At 40.0% G+C, this 12529-nt stretch overlaps 1 protein-coding gene across 1 annotated transcript in view; it reads right to left on the reverse strand.

Annotated features, from left to right (window-relative positions):
* Positions 1-3682: 3682 nt before the first annotated feature.
* LIMA1 (LIM domain and actin binding 1) overlaps positions 3683-12529 on the reverse strand; it is a 61064-nt gene continuing 52217 nt past the window's right edge. The window contains exons 9-11 of the mRNA XM_018560139.1: positions 11785-11888; positions 8591-8724; positions 3683-4866 (exon numbers count right to left, since the gene is read on the reverse strand). Of these exons, the coding sequence (XP_018415641.1) occupies positions 3891-4866; positions 8591-8724; positions 11785-11888 (1214 nt within the window). The 3' untranslated portion in view covers positions 3683-3890. The remainder of the gene's footprint in view (positions 4867-8590; positions 8725-11784; positions 11889-12529) is intronic.

Genomic DNA, 12529 nt, shown 5'->3' on the forward strand with positions numbered 1-12529 from the left:
AAAGACTTCATTCTGAATAAAAAAATCTCTTTATTTCAGATTGGTTGGGAAGCAAATATATTACAACTTTATAAAATACAGTACCAACTTCACATCTCTCATACAGCAAGAAAACACTGCGCCTTGTATAAAAACACGTTCAAGCAACATGTAAAATAGACAGATAAAGAAACAGCCCTTGAAACCATCAAATGTACTGTACCCTAAGGTAATTTAGTGTTTATGAATATGAAAATAAACTACTTCAATTCATACTTTGCTGTAATATGTGCTAAAAAGAAATAACAAGAGATCAGACACACTGCTAATGCATCAAGTGTGGTGACAATGGATGAAATAGAATATGCATGCACAAGGATCCCAGAATGACATGCCCAATTACAATTCCTACAGAGAACAGTGGTCAGGCACACAGGAACAGACACGGTAGCCTTGAGGAGCCAGTAATACTCTACCTCTCTTAGCGGGATCATTTAGGCAGCAACTAGTAAGCATTTGGAGGAAGCCATGCAGAAAAGGAGCCATGGATGGATGCGAAGATAACCAGAATAAAGGCATGGAGGGCAAAGCCACTGGAGTCAAGCCAGTTTGGTCCTGTATTCTAAACCACTGGTCTCCGAGGATTGTGACAAGACATCTTAATCTGGTATCCTTGCAAATTCACATTTTCTCAAAATGTCCACTACACTTAATGAGCCAGTAGAGCGCCCAATCGTGTGTTCTTTTGTTTCCACAGTTATGGCTATCCCTACCAGTTTCTGACATCGGTGCTGCCTATTCAGTGACTCCCATGGCAAACTCCAGTTAAGATCCTAGATTGGAAACATCAGTGCCAGAAAACTGTAGGGCTAGTCACAACTGTGGACTCAATAATGAAACTAAACCGTCTGCACTACTAATGCATGAAGTGTACTGAGCGGACTAAAGATCTGCATTCACAAGGATACCAGAATTAAATGTCTCATCTCAATCCTCCGAGAGAACAGTGGTCAGGAACACAAGACCAAACATTGCAGCCTTGGAGAGCCTGTGTGCCGCCTCCTCTCTGCAGTAAGTTTTCTTAGGAAGTTGGTAACTGAAAAGCATTTGAGGGAAGTCATACAGGAGGCAGAAAGAGGCCATTGATAAATGCATGGATGAACAGATTAAAAACATGGGGGGCACAGGCATTAGAGTCGAGTTGTGACACCCTGTGTTGTTCTGGGTTGCACACTGCTGTTCCGAGGATTACAAGGCATTTTATTCTGCAATTCTTGTGCTAGCATTTTTCAAAATAAACAGTTTAGAACGGAAATGTACTTGCTGCACGAAACACAACAGAAATAGCAATTTTGTGGTCTGAACCATTATGTAGCCAATGAATACACTAGGAACTACAATCACAAGTATGGGACACCTTCATTCAAATGTTTCCACTGGATACTGGCATGCACTGCCTCTGCCAGTCGTGAACAGGTGATGGCCACAGGGCTTTAGTGTGGAAATCTGATAAGATCACCACCTGAGGAACTTTATAGCCCTAAATCTCGAGGCTCTACAAAAAAAAACATGCCAGCTGCCTCATCACCCTCTAAGGAATACTCATTTGAAGCATCAGGCCGGTTTGGGGATGAAATGGCTGATATGCTGAAAATGCCAAGTGCCCAGCTACTGGCATCAGTACTTTCAGTCTGACCCATAACTAGTAGAAAGATCAGGAGTAGAAGTATAAAAGTTATTAGTCCTCTGCTGTACATTTGTTCTGGATCAGCGACTCAATATATCAAAAGCAAAATGGTTAGTATGACAGCTAGGCAACTTCTTAAGACTGGTCAGCAATGGCAGCCACCATGTTTTTATTTTTCATGCCGCTATTTTCAAAGTCAATAGGACATATTCCTTTGCCTTGCCCCATAATGTTACTTCATTTAAACGGAGAGGCAGCACGGTCATAATCATGGCTCAGCTCTCAAAATAACTGCCTTGGCTGTGATTACATGACAAGCACACACAAAAAAAAAAAAAAAAAAAAAAAAAAAAAAAAAAAAAAAAAAAAAGCACATGCAGTTTCTGACCTCATGGAGAGTTGAAGGCTGAAAATACCCAACTAGAGCCAAAGACTCCAACGTACCATGGCTTTGGTCTGCATTCTGGTTTTTAAAATTATGTACAGTTTTCCAGAAACATAACAGAATACAATGCCCCTGAAAACACTAGTGTATTGAGAGCTTGATAATAGAAGAAAATCTAGAACATACCATTTCCAGGTAAAAACGTTAATAGGAAGAAAAAAAAAAAAAAATCGCCATAGCAAAAAAGAAAAAATGTATACTAAAGAAAGTCGTGCAAAATCAATGGTCCATATTCTGTAGGACTATCGCCAAGATACTCAACCTGTAGCGCCATGCCACAATAGAACAGGTGAACACACCCAACTTTCTGATCATACATGAAATCATTCTAAAACTTTCTGATTCCCTAATACTCACATATATGGTTGCCATGGTTATCACTTTAATGTGCAAATTGAAGACTTGAAATATTTAGCTGCTGCACATTTCACAAATATAGTACAGATACAAAACTGCCATAGACTTGAAAGAAGCATGCCAGGATACAGAAAAGTGTGAATATCAGCAAATTCATGTTCCAGATCTTCACAAACTACGGACGTTTGAGGAGGTTGCTAGTGTTCGTTTCTGGACTTCATCCGCTAACAAAAAAACAAAAAAAATGCAGTTGCATGTCTGTTTGCCACGAGTTCACCTTTTGTGCTTTGCAATATAGTGAACTGTAGCATCCTGTGCCTTAACCAAACCAGCTGCAGAATGACTAGCTATCCACTGAGGAAACTGAACTCTCCCAATTGTATTAGGAGTTCAATCATTGTGAAATCACTGCTCAGTGAAAACACTGGAGATGTTTAGGGAAGTCACCGCCTTCCATGGCTCTATTTGGAGCCACTACTATGGGGAGAATGTTATTCCAAATTGATGGATCCATTTATAAGGGGAATTTAAAAACAGGGGCAAACATTAAAGTGATTCCTGCCACTTTTTGATATTCCACCTAACAGTACCTGTGCATAGAAGTCGAAATCTATTGCTTCCTCTCACAGTTCCCTAGCAAATGCAAGATTGTATGAAATAAACATTGACTGAATCTATTAAAATCACTGCCTTCACCTGCTTTTCCTTAAAGGGCCAGTGAACAGAAAAATAAAAAAGGTTCCAAAAAAGTAAAAAAAAAAAAAAAAGGAGGAATGATGCAATATGATTTATAAAGACTTATCCCCCCCCCCCCCCAAAAAAAAAACAATTATCAGATTTCCAGTCGGAGTTTACCAAGCTGCTATGTAGGGATTGCTTGGGAGCTATGACATGAGAGAAGGGGAAATTAAGAATTTACAACCTTCATTCTGGGTACTGACAGATGGGATAGCTAGAGGACAGGCATGAGAGAAGTCAGTAAAAGCATGGTTTAACTTCACTCATTTGGTAGTATATGCATATATGGCAGCAGGTAAATATCCATCATGAAGGCAGGATTTCCAGAAAGTGATACATTTATAGTTCTTAGAAAGTGCTACACAATGTCACGGCCACCAGCCTGTACAGCAAGCACCCAACAAGACCAAGCTGTTTTTGGTCTATGGCAAACTTTGGAAGTTAAAATGTATAAACTTGAGTTAAAGAACTTTTATGGTGCATTGCTATAAAACTTAATTTTTTTCCTGCCAAAAGATGATTTTTTTTTTAACATTCATAATACATACGGTGGACTTTAAAACATCAAGAGGGTTTTAAAAAGGAACAATTTTACACTACATACAGAGGGTCACTTTGACTGGGGTAGCTATCAATTTAAGGCTGATCCACATACAGCATTGAAACCTTGTGAAAGGTGCAGTATCAATCATCTTCATCATTATCATCATTATCATAATAACGATTTCTCTTGATCTGTTCTTCTACACTTAGTTCTTCCACATCTTCGCCTTCCCAGTAGCCAATATCTTGAGACTTGCGGTTCTGTGCTGGAGATATATCCTTGGTCATGACCAGATCCTCTGTACTTGAATGTTTAGAATGGGTGGATTCCTCAGGGGAGAGTTGCTGTTCAGAAACCTCCGCTTCAGAAATTTCCCCATTTTCTAAGAAGCTCTGCTCATTTGATCTGGTCGGGGATTCTTCCTTGTCTTCAGTTTCAATAGGTAACTTGTCTTCGCTGGTCTCAAGCTCGACTTGTGGGGACTTAATTTTCATAGTTACAGATTTCTTTTCTTCAGTTTCATCTTCAGAATCATCCCTTAGATAGGAGTTGCGCTTTCTCAGTACAGGAGATTGAGGCGGTTTTGTGGTGCCAGTGACCACCGGCTTTGCCACACTTAGTGTGAATGGGCGGCTTCGTTCTTTTAGAGACGAACTTCTTCTTAGCTTCTTCAAATCCGTGTCTTCCTCACTTTCAGGTTTTAGAATTTCATCACTTGGTGGCCATTTAGGTTTGAAGACTTTAAGGTTTTCCTCAAGGGCATTTGCCGAGTTGGTGGATTCAGCAGGAGGTGGCCAAGCAAATCTCAGCTTCTTTGTTTCTACCTGTTTTTCCCGCTCAAATGAAGCATTAGTGGTTTTGGCTTCCATGGATGCTGCCAGAACACCAACCTTTGCAATAGGAGCATCTTCGACAACTGGACTGCTGGGTTCTGCATTGGCCTCTGTGGCTTTGATAACATCGTCTTGATTTTCGGTGACATCTTTCTTGCCCTCCCACAGATCTTTATGAGGTTTGTGCCCAAAACCTTCATCGTAGTTTCCCTTAGATTTGAACAGTTGGTTGAAGTGAGGCTTGCAATAAGCATTTCCATGTAGAGAGGCATAATTGCCAAGACTGTTCAGGAAGAAAAAGCAAAAACAGATTAGGTCAACTCAGTGGTTTCCATTAGCCAGACAGCATTTAGCGTCTAGCAATACTAAACAAAAGCATGCAACTTACAAAAAGGTAAAGAGCATAAACTTTCAAAATTAAAAACCGTTCATGCAAGCTTACAGAATGGTTTCATTTCTCAAAAGGTTTCCTAGATATTCCAAATATATCCCGGCATCATAAGACCTAGGATCACGGTCACCAACTTAAAAAATTGCAGTTAAAAAAACCAAAACTCCAAGTATTTTAAAATGCTTACTTGCACTGGGTTTCCATTGCACAAATTTTTTGATTCTCTTGCAATGCACCTTGCAAGAAATTAACTAGTCAAATCTCCTCGCAGAGCCACCTACCCCCTGCTCATCATAGCACATTCTGCTTCTAAAATTGTCCAATTACTTTGAGTTAGCCAAAGTCTTCCTCTCCTCCCTTCACCTCCCTAATTAACCTTTAATGTAGCAGACAGCAAAGGGGGGGTGGGGGGGGTGTCATTAATGTCACCTTAATGACACCTCTGAAGCTAGCTACACACACTAGCATTTTCTTATCCAACACCACTGCTGAATGAGAAAAATCAATAGATTCCCCCATCCATGCTAGAGAGCATGATAGCGGAATCCCCCCCCTGCCAGCTACTGTATTCTGACATGGTGAATGTGGCTGTCTGAATACCTGAACAGTGACTGTAGCCGATAGGTTGCAATCAGGGTTCCGGTGCCAATTCCCCACCTACCAGGGTCAGCCACAGATCTAATTTCAGCAGGAAACAGACAAAATGTGATCCCTGTATCACCAACTTGAGGCCGTTGGTGACATCACATGCAAGGTGGCAGCACCCAGAATCAGACAATTTTTTGAGAACTGTCTAGTCTCAGGTCTCAATATCTGTCTGCACAGCTGAAAATAGGTTACAGCTTTACACAACGACCCCTTGGGAAGTTATGTTTTTCTATTTTAATAGTGTAATGTTTTCAGAGGAGAGAAAGGAAAAAAAAAAAAAAAAAAAAACATAATATATTTAACTTTAGTTATAAAAAGGCCAGTACTGTATACAAAAAAGTGTACAGTAAAGATAGGTCAATAGAAAACCAACAAATGGAGCAGGAGTAGCTGAGATCAGGAGCAGAGTCCTGACAAGTCACCTGGTTATGTAAAAATATACTATGGGCAAAAAAAACCCCACCAAAAGACTTTCCCCATGGTACAAGATCTACCCCAGCCACACCATGATGCCAAGCTTGGACAAGGATTTTGGGTACTCTCAACCGTATCTATTTGTACTATAAAATACTGGACAGTTTTTTGTGAAGCATGATCCAGGAAGGTTTTATTCTCATAGTTGCGACATTCACCACTGAATATTTCCAGGACCTTGCTATGGATATTTTGGCAGCCTGTAGAAGACAAGTGTCGAGTGTCCTGGATGTCAACAATCTGTTTAAATAGGATGCAGGGGTTCTTAATATTAATACCAGTGTCGATTTTTTTTTGTTTACACTTGCAGAAGGGGCAGAGACAATCACTGCACTGACCAATGTTCCCCCATTTTTCATTTGAAGAACAGCTCCATTAAACTAAACCAGTAATAAGTGACTGATAAAAGCAGGAGAGGGATTTGATGGTGCTAGAACCATATTAAAAGAAAAATAACTTGCAGAACACTTCCCGTGAGACAGATTATATCATGTCCCTCAGACTGCAGCACCTCCTTCACTTCCATTCAGATAGTAAATAAATAGAATGCAAGATGGCATATTGTGCCAACACAGATTTACAAGTGTGCATGCATGTACATTAATAGAAAGTGTCAATGTGTTTGTATAAATCTCAACTTTACACAGACTGTGTTCCGCTTTAACTATAAAACAGCGGTCCCAGAGCAAATCTACTAATGTACCGCACATAGCTAAAGTTACCCAGCATGCCCTGCCCATAACCTTTAGATGGCTGCTCTGTTCAGAGCAACCAGGACAGTGCAAGTCTGAAAATAAGTGATGCATTGGCAATTACTAAAGTAAAATAAGCCTTGTACTTGCTGGTGAATTTTCAACACACAAGCATTGCAAGTGGCTTTAGCGTAACTGTCAAGTGAAATAACACGCATGCTGTGCTTTGTGGTTTAAGCTCTTGGTCCTTTACCAACATCCTTTGGCCACCATGTAAGATGCAGGCTTTGCACCATCATTTGTGATGGAGGGGGACCGAAACACTCCACACAAAAATCAAAAGCTGCAGAGGAAATTACAATTCTGAAAAGATCATTTCACAATTAAAAAAAAAAAAAAAAAAAACACACCACCACCACACACGGCAGTCATCATATAACAAACCTGAAGAAGCTTGTATGATTGTATTGTAAAAGTTTGTCAAAAATTTGGTAGTAGATCAATCAACTGATTAAAATGAAGGCTGATCTGACTAGACTTAAAATTGATTACGTAGGCCCCAACAATATTTAGAAAAAAAAAACCCAACACAGACACCATATAAAAAATATTAAAGACACTCAAGGACCACAATAACCATATATAAAATAAACACCCTTCCTTTAACAAGATTAATCCAATACTAAATAAATTCCAAAACCCATCCCTTATCTGTGCTGCTAGACAAGTTATACTTTAATTATTGTAGCAAAATGCCTGATCTTTGATAGTTGTAGCTATTTCAATGTAACTAAAGCAATCAACCTTGCAAGCAATCCAAGCCGGACGTTTTTATGCATACAAATGAAGTTATCCCATCATATCCTTGGGAGACTCTGTATAGTAGCATCAAAAGTAACCATTATGATAGTTAGAAAGTCCTTGGTGTGATTGAGATAACTGTAAAAACTCTGCCTCAAATTATGAAGTCCAAATAGAATTGTACTGATTTTTACAGTTAACCAGGTCTACTATTACAATTATCCATTACATGAGATTTTGCAGTTTACCTAAAAAAAAAAAAAAGAAAAAACTAAAAATTGGAAAGAACAGCCATTCTGTACTTGCTAAAAAGTGTTCTTGCCCAAAAAACAACCAAATGCTGCCATGGCATTCATGGACTGGTATGCCATAGTTATTACTTTTTGTCCTTAATCCTTAAAAGTTTTTAAAAACTATCCAATTTCCAGATAAACCGCTAAAAAAACCAAGTCTAACCTATCCAGTGGCACTCATGAAAAAGTTTTGCGATTTTCAAGGACAGAATTGTCTTGACTTAATTATATTGACTGCAGAGAGAAACATGGGGCTGTCATTGCTGGTCTCCTGCTGAAAATGCTAGATGCCCATCTTTGCCTGTATTCATGATGTTTCAGTCAGACACAGTCCTGAACAAGTATTCTGTAAATCAGTATCAGATAAGGAGTCAGAACTACTTCCTTGCTCAAGTCAATATATCAGACTGACATCCAGAGAACTAATTGGTTTCAAAAGGAAGAGTCAACAATGGTCAGCCTACATTAATGTCTCAAAAGTTTACTTCTAATGCACACATTTGGTAAATGGTCCATTTCATATATGGATTTTGTGGTCATTGATATTCTTAAAAATGTATACAGTGTTTTCTGCTTTCTAAAGAATCTCAATGAATACCAATACATATCTCTTTAGCCTTCTGTACAAGACCTCATTTCATACATATGGCTCGGCATTTATGTACAAAGCAAGTCACCGCCAGCAACACTCATCACAGTGGCAAGTACCTGAGCTTGGTGGAACAGTGATGGCAGCGGAAGCAGCCGTTATGATACACTTGTTGGTTGGCAAAGAGCCGCTCCATGGGGTAGACAGTCTTCTGACACCCAAAACAGACCTCACGCGCTGGCAGCTGAAACTTCTGTTCAGAACACAAATAAATATTTCAGAACACAAATAAATATTTGAGACAAACTTTTCAGATGTGCAGCTGTAAGAGCATGCAACAATCCATCCATATCAAACAGAGTAGAAATGGCTACTGGAAGAAAAAAGGAATGGAGGAAAGGATAGCAAAAATAAGGAGATAAAGGCTTAAAAGAAAGAAATCCCAACAGTTCTATTCTGTTGGTTTATTGAAACAAGCAAGTGCAAAAAATAAAAATCTGTTACGACATACCTACATGCGAAAAGGAGCAAACACCAAGCACAGTGGTGGGTGAATCAAATGCAGGTCTACACTGAATACTGAATGTGTGACCAATACATGACAATTATTGCACAGTTTAATGCCAGGCTATGGAGTTGGTGACAAGTCTTATAACTATAAGCTTATGCTGCTGGCCGTGACTGAATGTTATACAGTCATGCCCTGGAAGACCGCTAGTGTACGTTTGGCCTAATCTTCCCCCATTTTGCAGATAAAGATCTACTGTACATTCCAAATGGACAGAGCACCTTTCAAAATGATTACCAAAGCCTTTGATTGTGGATATTTCAGTCAACACTAGTTCCATGTAACTAGCTCTTCCAAAGTCCGCAAATAAACGTGATATAGCTGCAAAAATAGTGACCAAAAAACTGAAGCCATACCACCATTCATGGCACCTGTACAATGTCCTGAGAAGGTACAACCATCGGTGCAATTACACACAACTATATAGGTCTCCTTTTAAGATGAAAGCGTCAGGCAAAAATTACATTTACAAGTAAAGCTGCCAGTTATAAAATGTGTCCGAAGTTCCAAACTTACTGCCAGTCGGTTTGCAGCTTCTCTAGTCTGTAACCATTCTGCATAAGGATGATCTCCCTACTTGCTTGTGAAGTCTAGAGCCTCCTCAGGCTATAGCTAGAACCTCACAGAAGCTTGCAGCTCAATCCCACCCTGCAAATAATCTAAGGCACATAGGCAAGGTACTGCTAGTAACGACAGGCAATAGACATCTGCATACACTTGGATCCAATTATGCCTACAACCAACAGAGGCAAAGATTGTGGGGTGCAAAGAAACTACCAGTACATCAATACTGAAGGCACACTGGACTGATGGAATTTTTTTCTAGAGGATGGACAATGTGCATTTTTCACATTTATAAAATTACCATCTCTTAAAAAACAAAATTTAAAAGGAAAATGTCTAAATGTTCCTTATAAAGTACCCTAACTGGAATCCAGAAATTCTAAAGCTGGCCATACACCTTACAATTATCTGCAGATTTTCTGTGGTCAGATGAAAAAGGTGAAACAGATTCCTCAAGCTACACTTAACTGTGTGCATGGAGGAATCTCCACCTGGGCCAATCTGTTGCACTTTTTCCATCTGACCACAGAAAATCTGCAGATAATTGTAAGGTGTATGGGCACCTTTAGACTGCCACATATTCCAAGCCTGGCATTCATTGACCTACTAATGTGGTCCCTATGATGCATGCCATAATCTTATAATGCACCTCCTGTGAAAAGCAGCATGCAGTGAACAGAGCATTCTCATGATATCTTATAGACTAGACCTAATGGGATTGTACAGCTGATTGCAATAATGCTGCATGTAGAGAAGTCACATACAGAGAAGGCTGTACAAGCTGCCTGGGCTGCTGCTCAAGGAGATACAGAAGTCCTGAGGGTGGAGGCTGCAGAGGTCAGACTACAAGGGGAGAGGAGGACAGGAGCGAATAGAAGGAATCAGAAGGCAGAAGCTGGAAAAGAGAAATAGAGTAGTCAAAAAGTAAGTGATTTTAAGAAACAAAAGCCACAAAATACAAAATGTCATTTAAAAGAGTGCGTGTTCCTAGAACTCCTAAAACCCAGCCACTGGCCAGTCTGTGCTAAAGAAAATCTGGCCAAACAAATATTTTCATAATTCCGTATGCATGAGCCATGTATATCCTTACCTAAAGGTTTGTGCCCTGTGTACTTACTCCAGATCTTTACATTACTACAGAAAAAGTTTGGGATTTGTTTCATGCTGGAATAAAGACTGTTCATTTCTGCCCGCTCTCATTGGGCAGGATGACTGTTCTCGAATCCACTCGGTCATTTACTGCAGGCACTCTGTAGTTAGAGGACCTGCTGGGTCCAACCTACAACTCTGCTTTCTGCAATGTGCAGTCAAGTGATGTCATCGCTGCTTTTAAAAAGGCAACATCTGGTTTTGCAAAGGAATTTGGTACACCAAGTGAATTTATATCCTTGGCATCTATTGCTTATTTAAAGTAATCTTTTCTGTCCCCAAAGTTCAGCTTTATGCATTCTTTTTAACAGCTATAGATAAAAGCAGTGATAGAACAGACCTGTTTAAAAATTGCAACAAACCTGTACCTCATTTCCTTGAACACCGACACCCCTGAAAAATGTTTCTACCCTTGTCCACCCACTCCCCTATGGAGACCATCAGCTGAGGTTTCCTTCTTGGTTCAGAGCTGCTCAGTTATAGCATGGCAAGGAGAATCAGTCTGTCCAGAAATATTTGTAGTGCTATGTTTTAGCTGCTCCACTCAAAGTGGAATTCCAGGCAAACGCCCTCTGGTTCAGATTTACAGCTTCCTGGATCACATCCCCACTAACCAAACTGAAGTGTTGATGCTAACACATTAAGAACAAGCTAAAAGCAGAGAAGTGATCCATGAAGCAATACTGTCAAGACAAATAAGTGTGTAATCTGTACAGTGTGGCAGCGCAATGTAAAAATCACAAGTCTGCACAGAATTACAACTCTTGTAGAAAAATCAAAAAGCACACATTTGTACTTAAACAGTCTATTTACACACGTCTCCCACAGTTCCACTTTAATCATTTCCTGGATTTTATTAAGTAACCTGCAATTCCAAATTACTAGAACTGTCAATCATGTAACTTGGTCTGAATCATAATATGTTCTGTATATAGCAAAACTGAGGATTTCAGTTTATCATCTGGAACACAACAAAGCCTCTGAACTCATGTAAGGACCATTTTTTTTTTACCATCACATTCCTTCACCTACCTTTGTAACTTTAGGAGGGGAGGTCTCCATCTGGTTTAATGCTCTTGTTTGTGGGTTGTAGCCAGGAGAGGTGCTGGGCCTCTGCAGCTCTTCCTCCAGTTTACCTAGGCCATCAGAAATATTTGTTAAACTTCAATTCAAGAACAGTATTATAAGCTATGTGATACTTCTGTTACATTGTAGTCCTTCCTGCCACAGTCAAGATTTCTTTGCAACTAGGAAAATACTGATGGGATTATCCATTAACGACCGGTGACTGGATAATCCCATCAATCAGTACAATGAGCGCTGGTTTGTGAAGGGACCAGTAGCTCATTGAGTTACGGCTGTTGAAGGGTCCCTCGAGGCCCGAGGCAGACCCTCAACAGCAGATTAGGTGGCCAGTCCTGTGATCACAGCGAGAGCTGATCGCTGTGATTGCAGAACCGTAACAGTCACAGAGCCAGCAGCAGCTCACAGTTTTGTATGCTGCTAGCCGGCTGTGTTACAAAAATGATGCAAAGTATCTCTAAGGAGAATACTTATATTTTCCTCAGAGCTACCAAGCATCAAAGCCCCTGTAAATAAAAACATAACCCTTAAGTCAGGGCCGTATCCACCTCAAGGCAAACCAGGTGTTTGCCTTGGGCGGCACTTTACAGCCCACTCGAGACCCCTGCTTCCATGTTACACTACTAACAACCTGTCAGAAGCTGGATAAAGCATGCATGCTGTATCCATCCAAAACATTGAGTAAACAAATAGG

The sequence above is a fragment of the Nanorana parkeri genome, unplaced genomic scaffold, assembly GCF_000935625.1.
Source record: "Nanorana parkeri isolate BGI_ZX_2015 unplaced genomic scaffold, ASM93562v1 scaffold434, whole genome shotgun sequence".
NCBI classification, from domain to species: Eukaryota; Metazoa; Chordata; class Amphibia; order Anura; family Dicroglossidae; genus Nanorana; species Nanorana parkeri.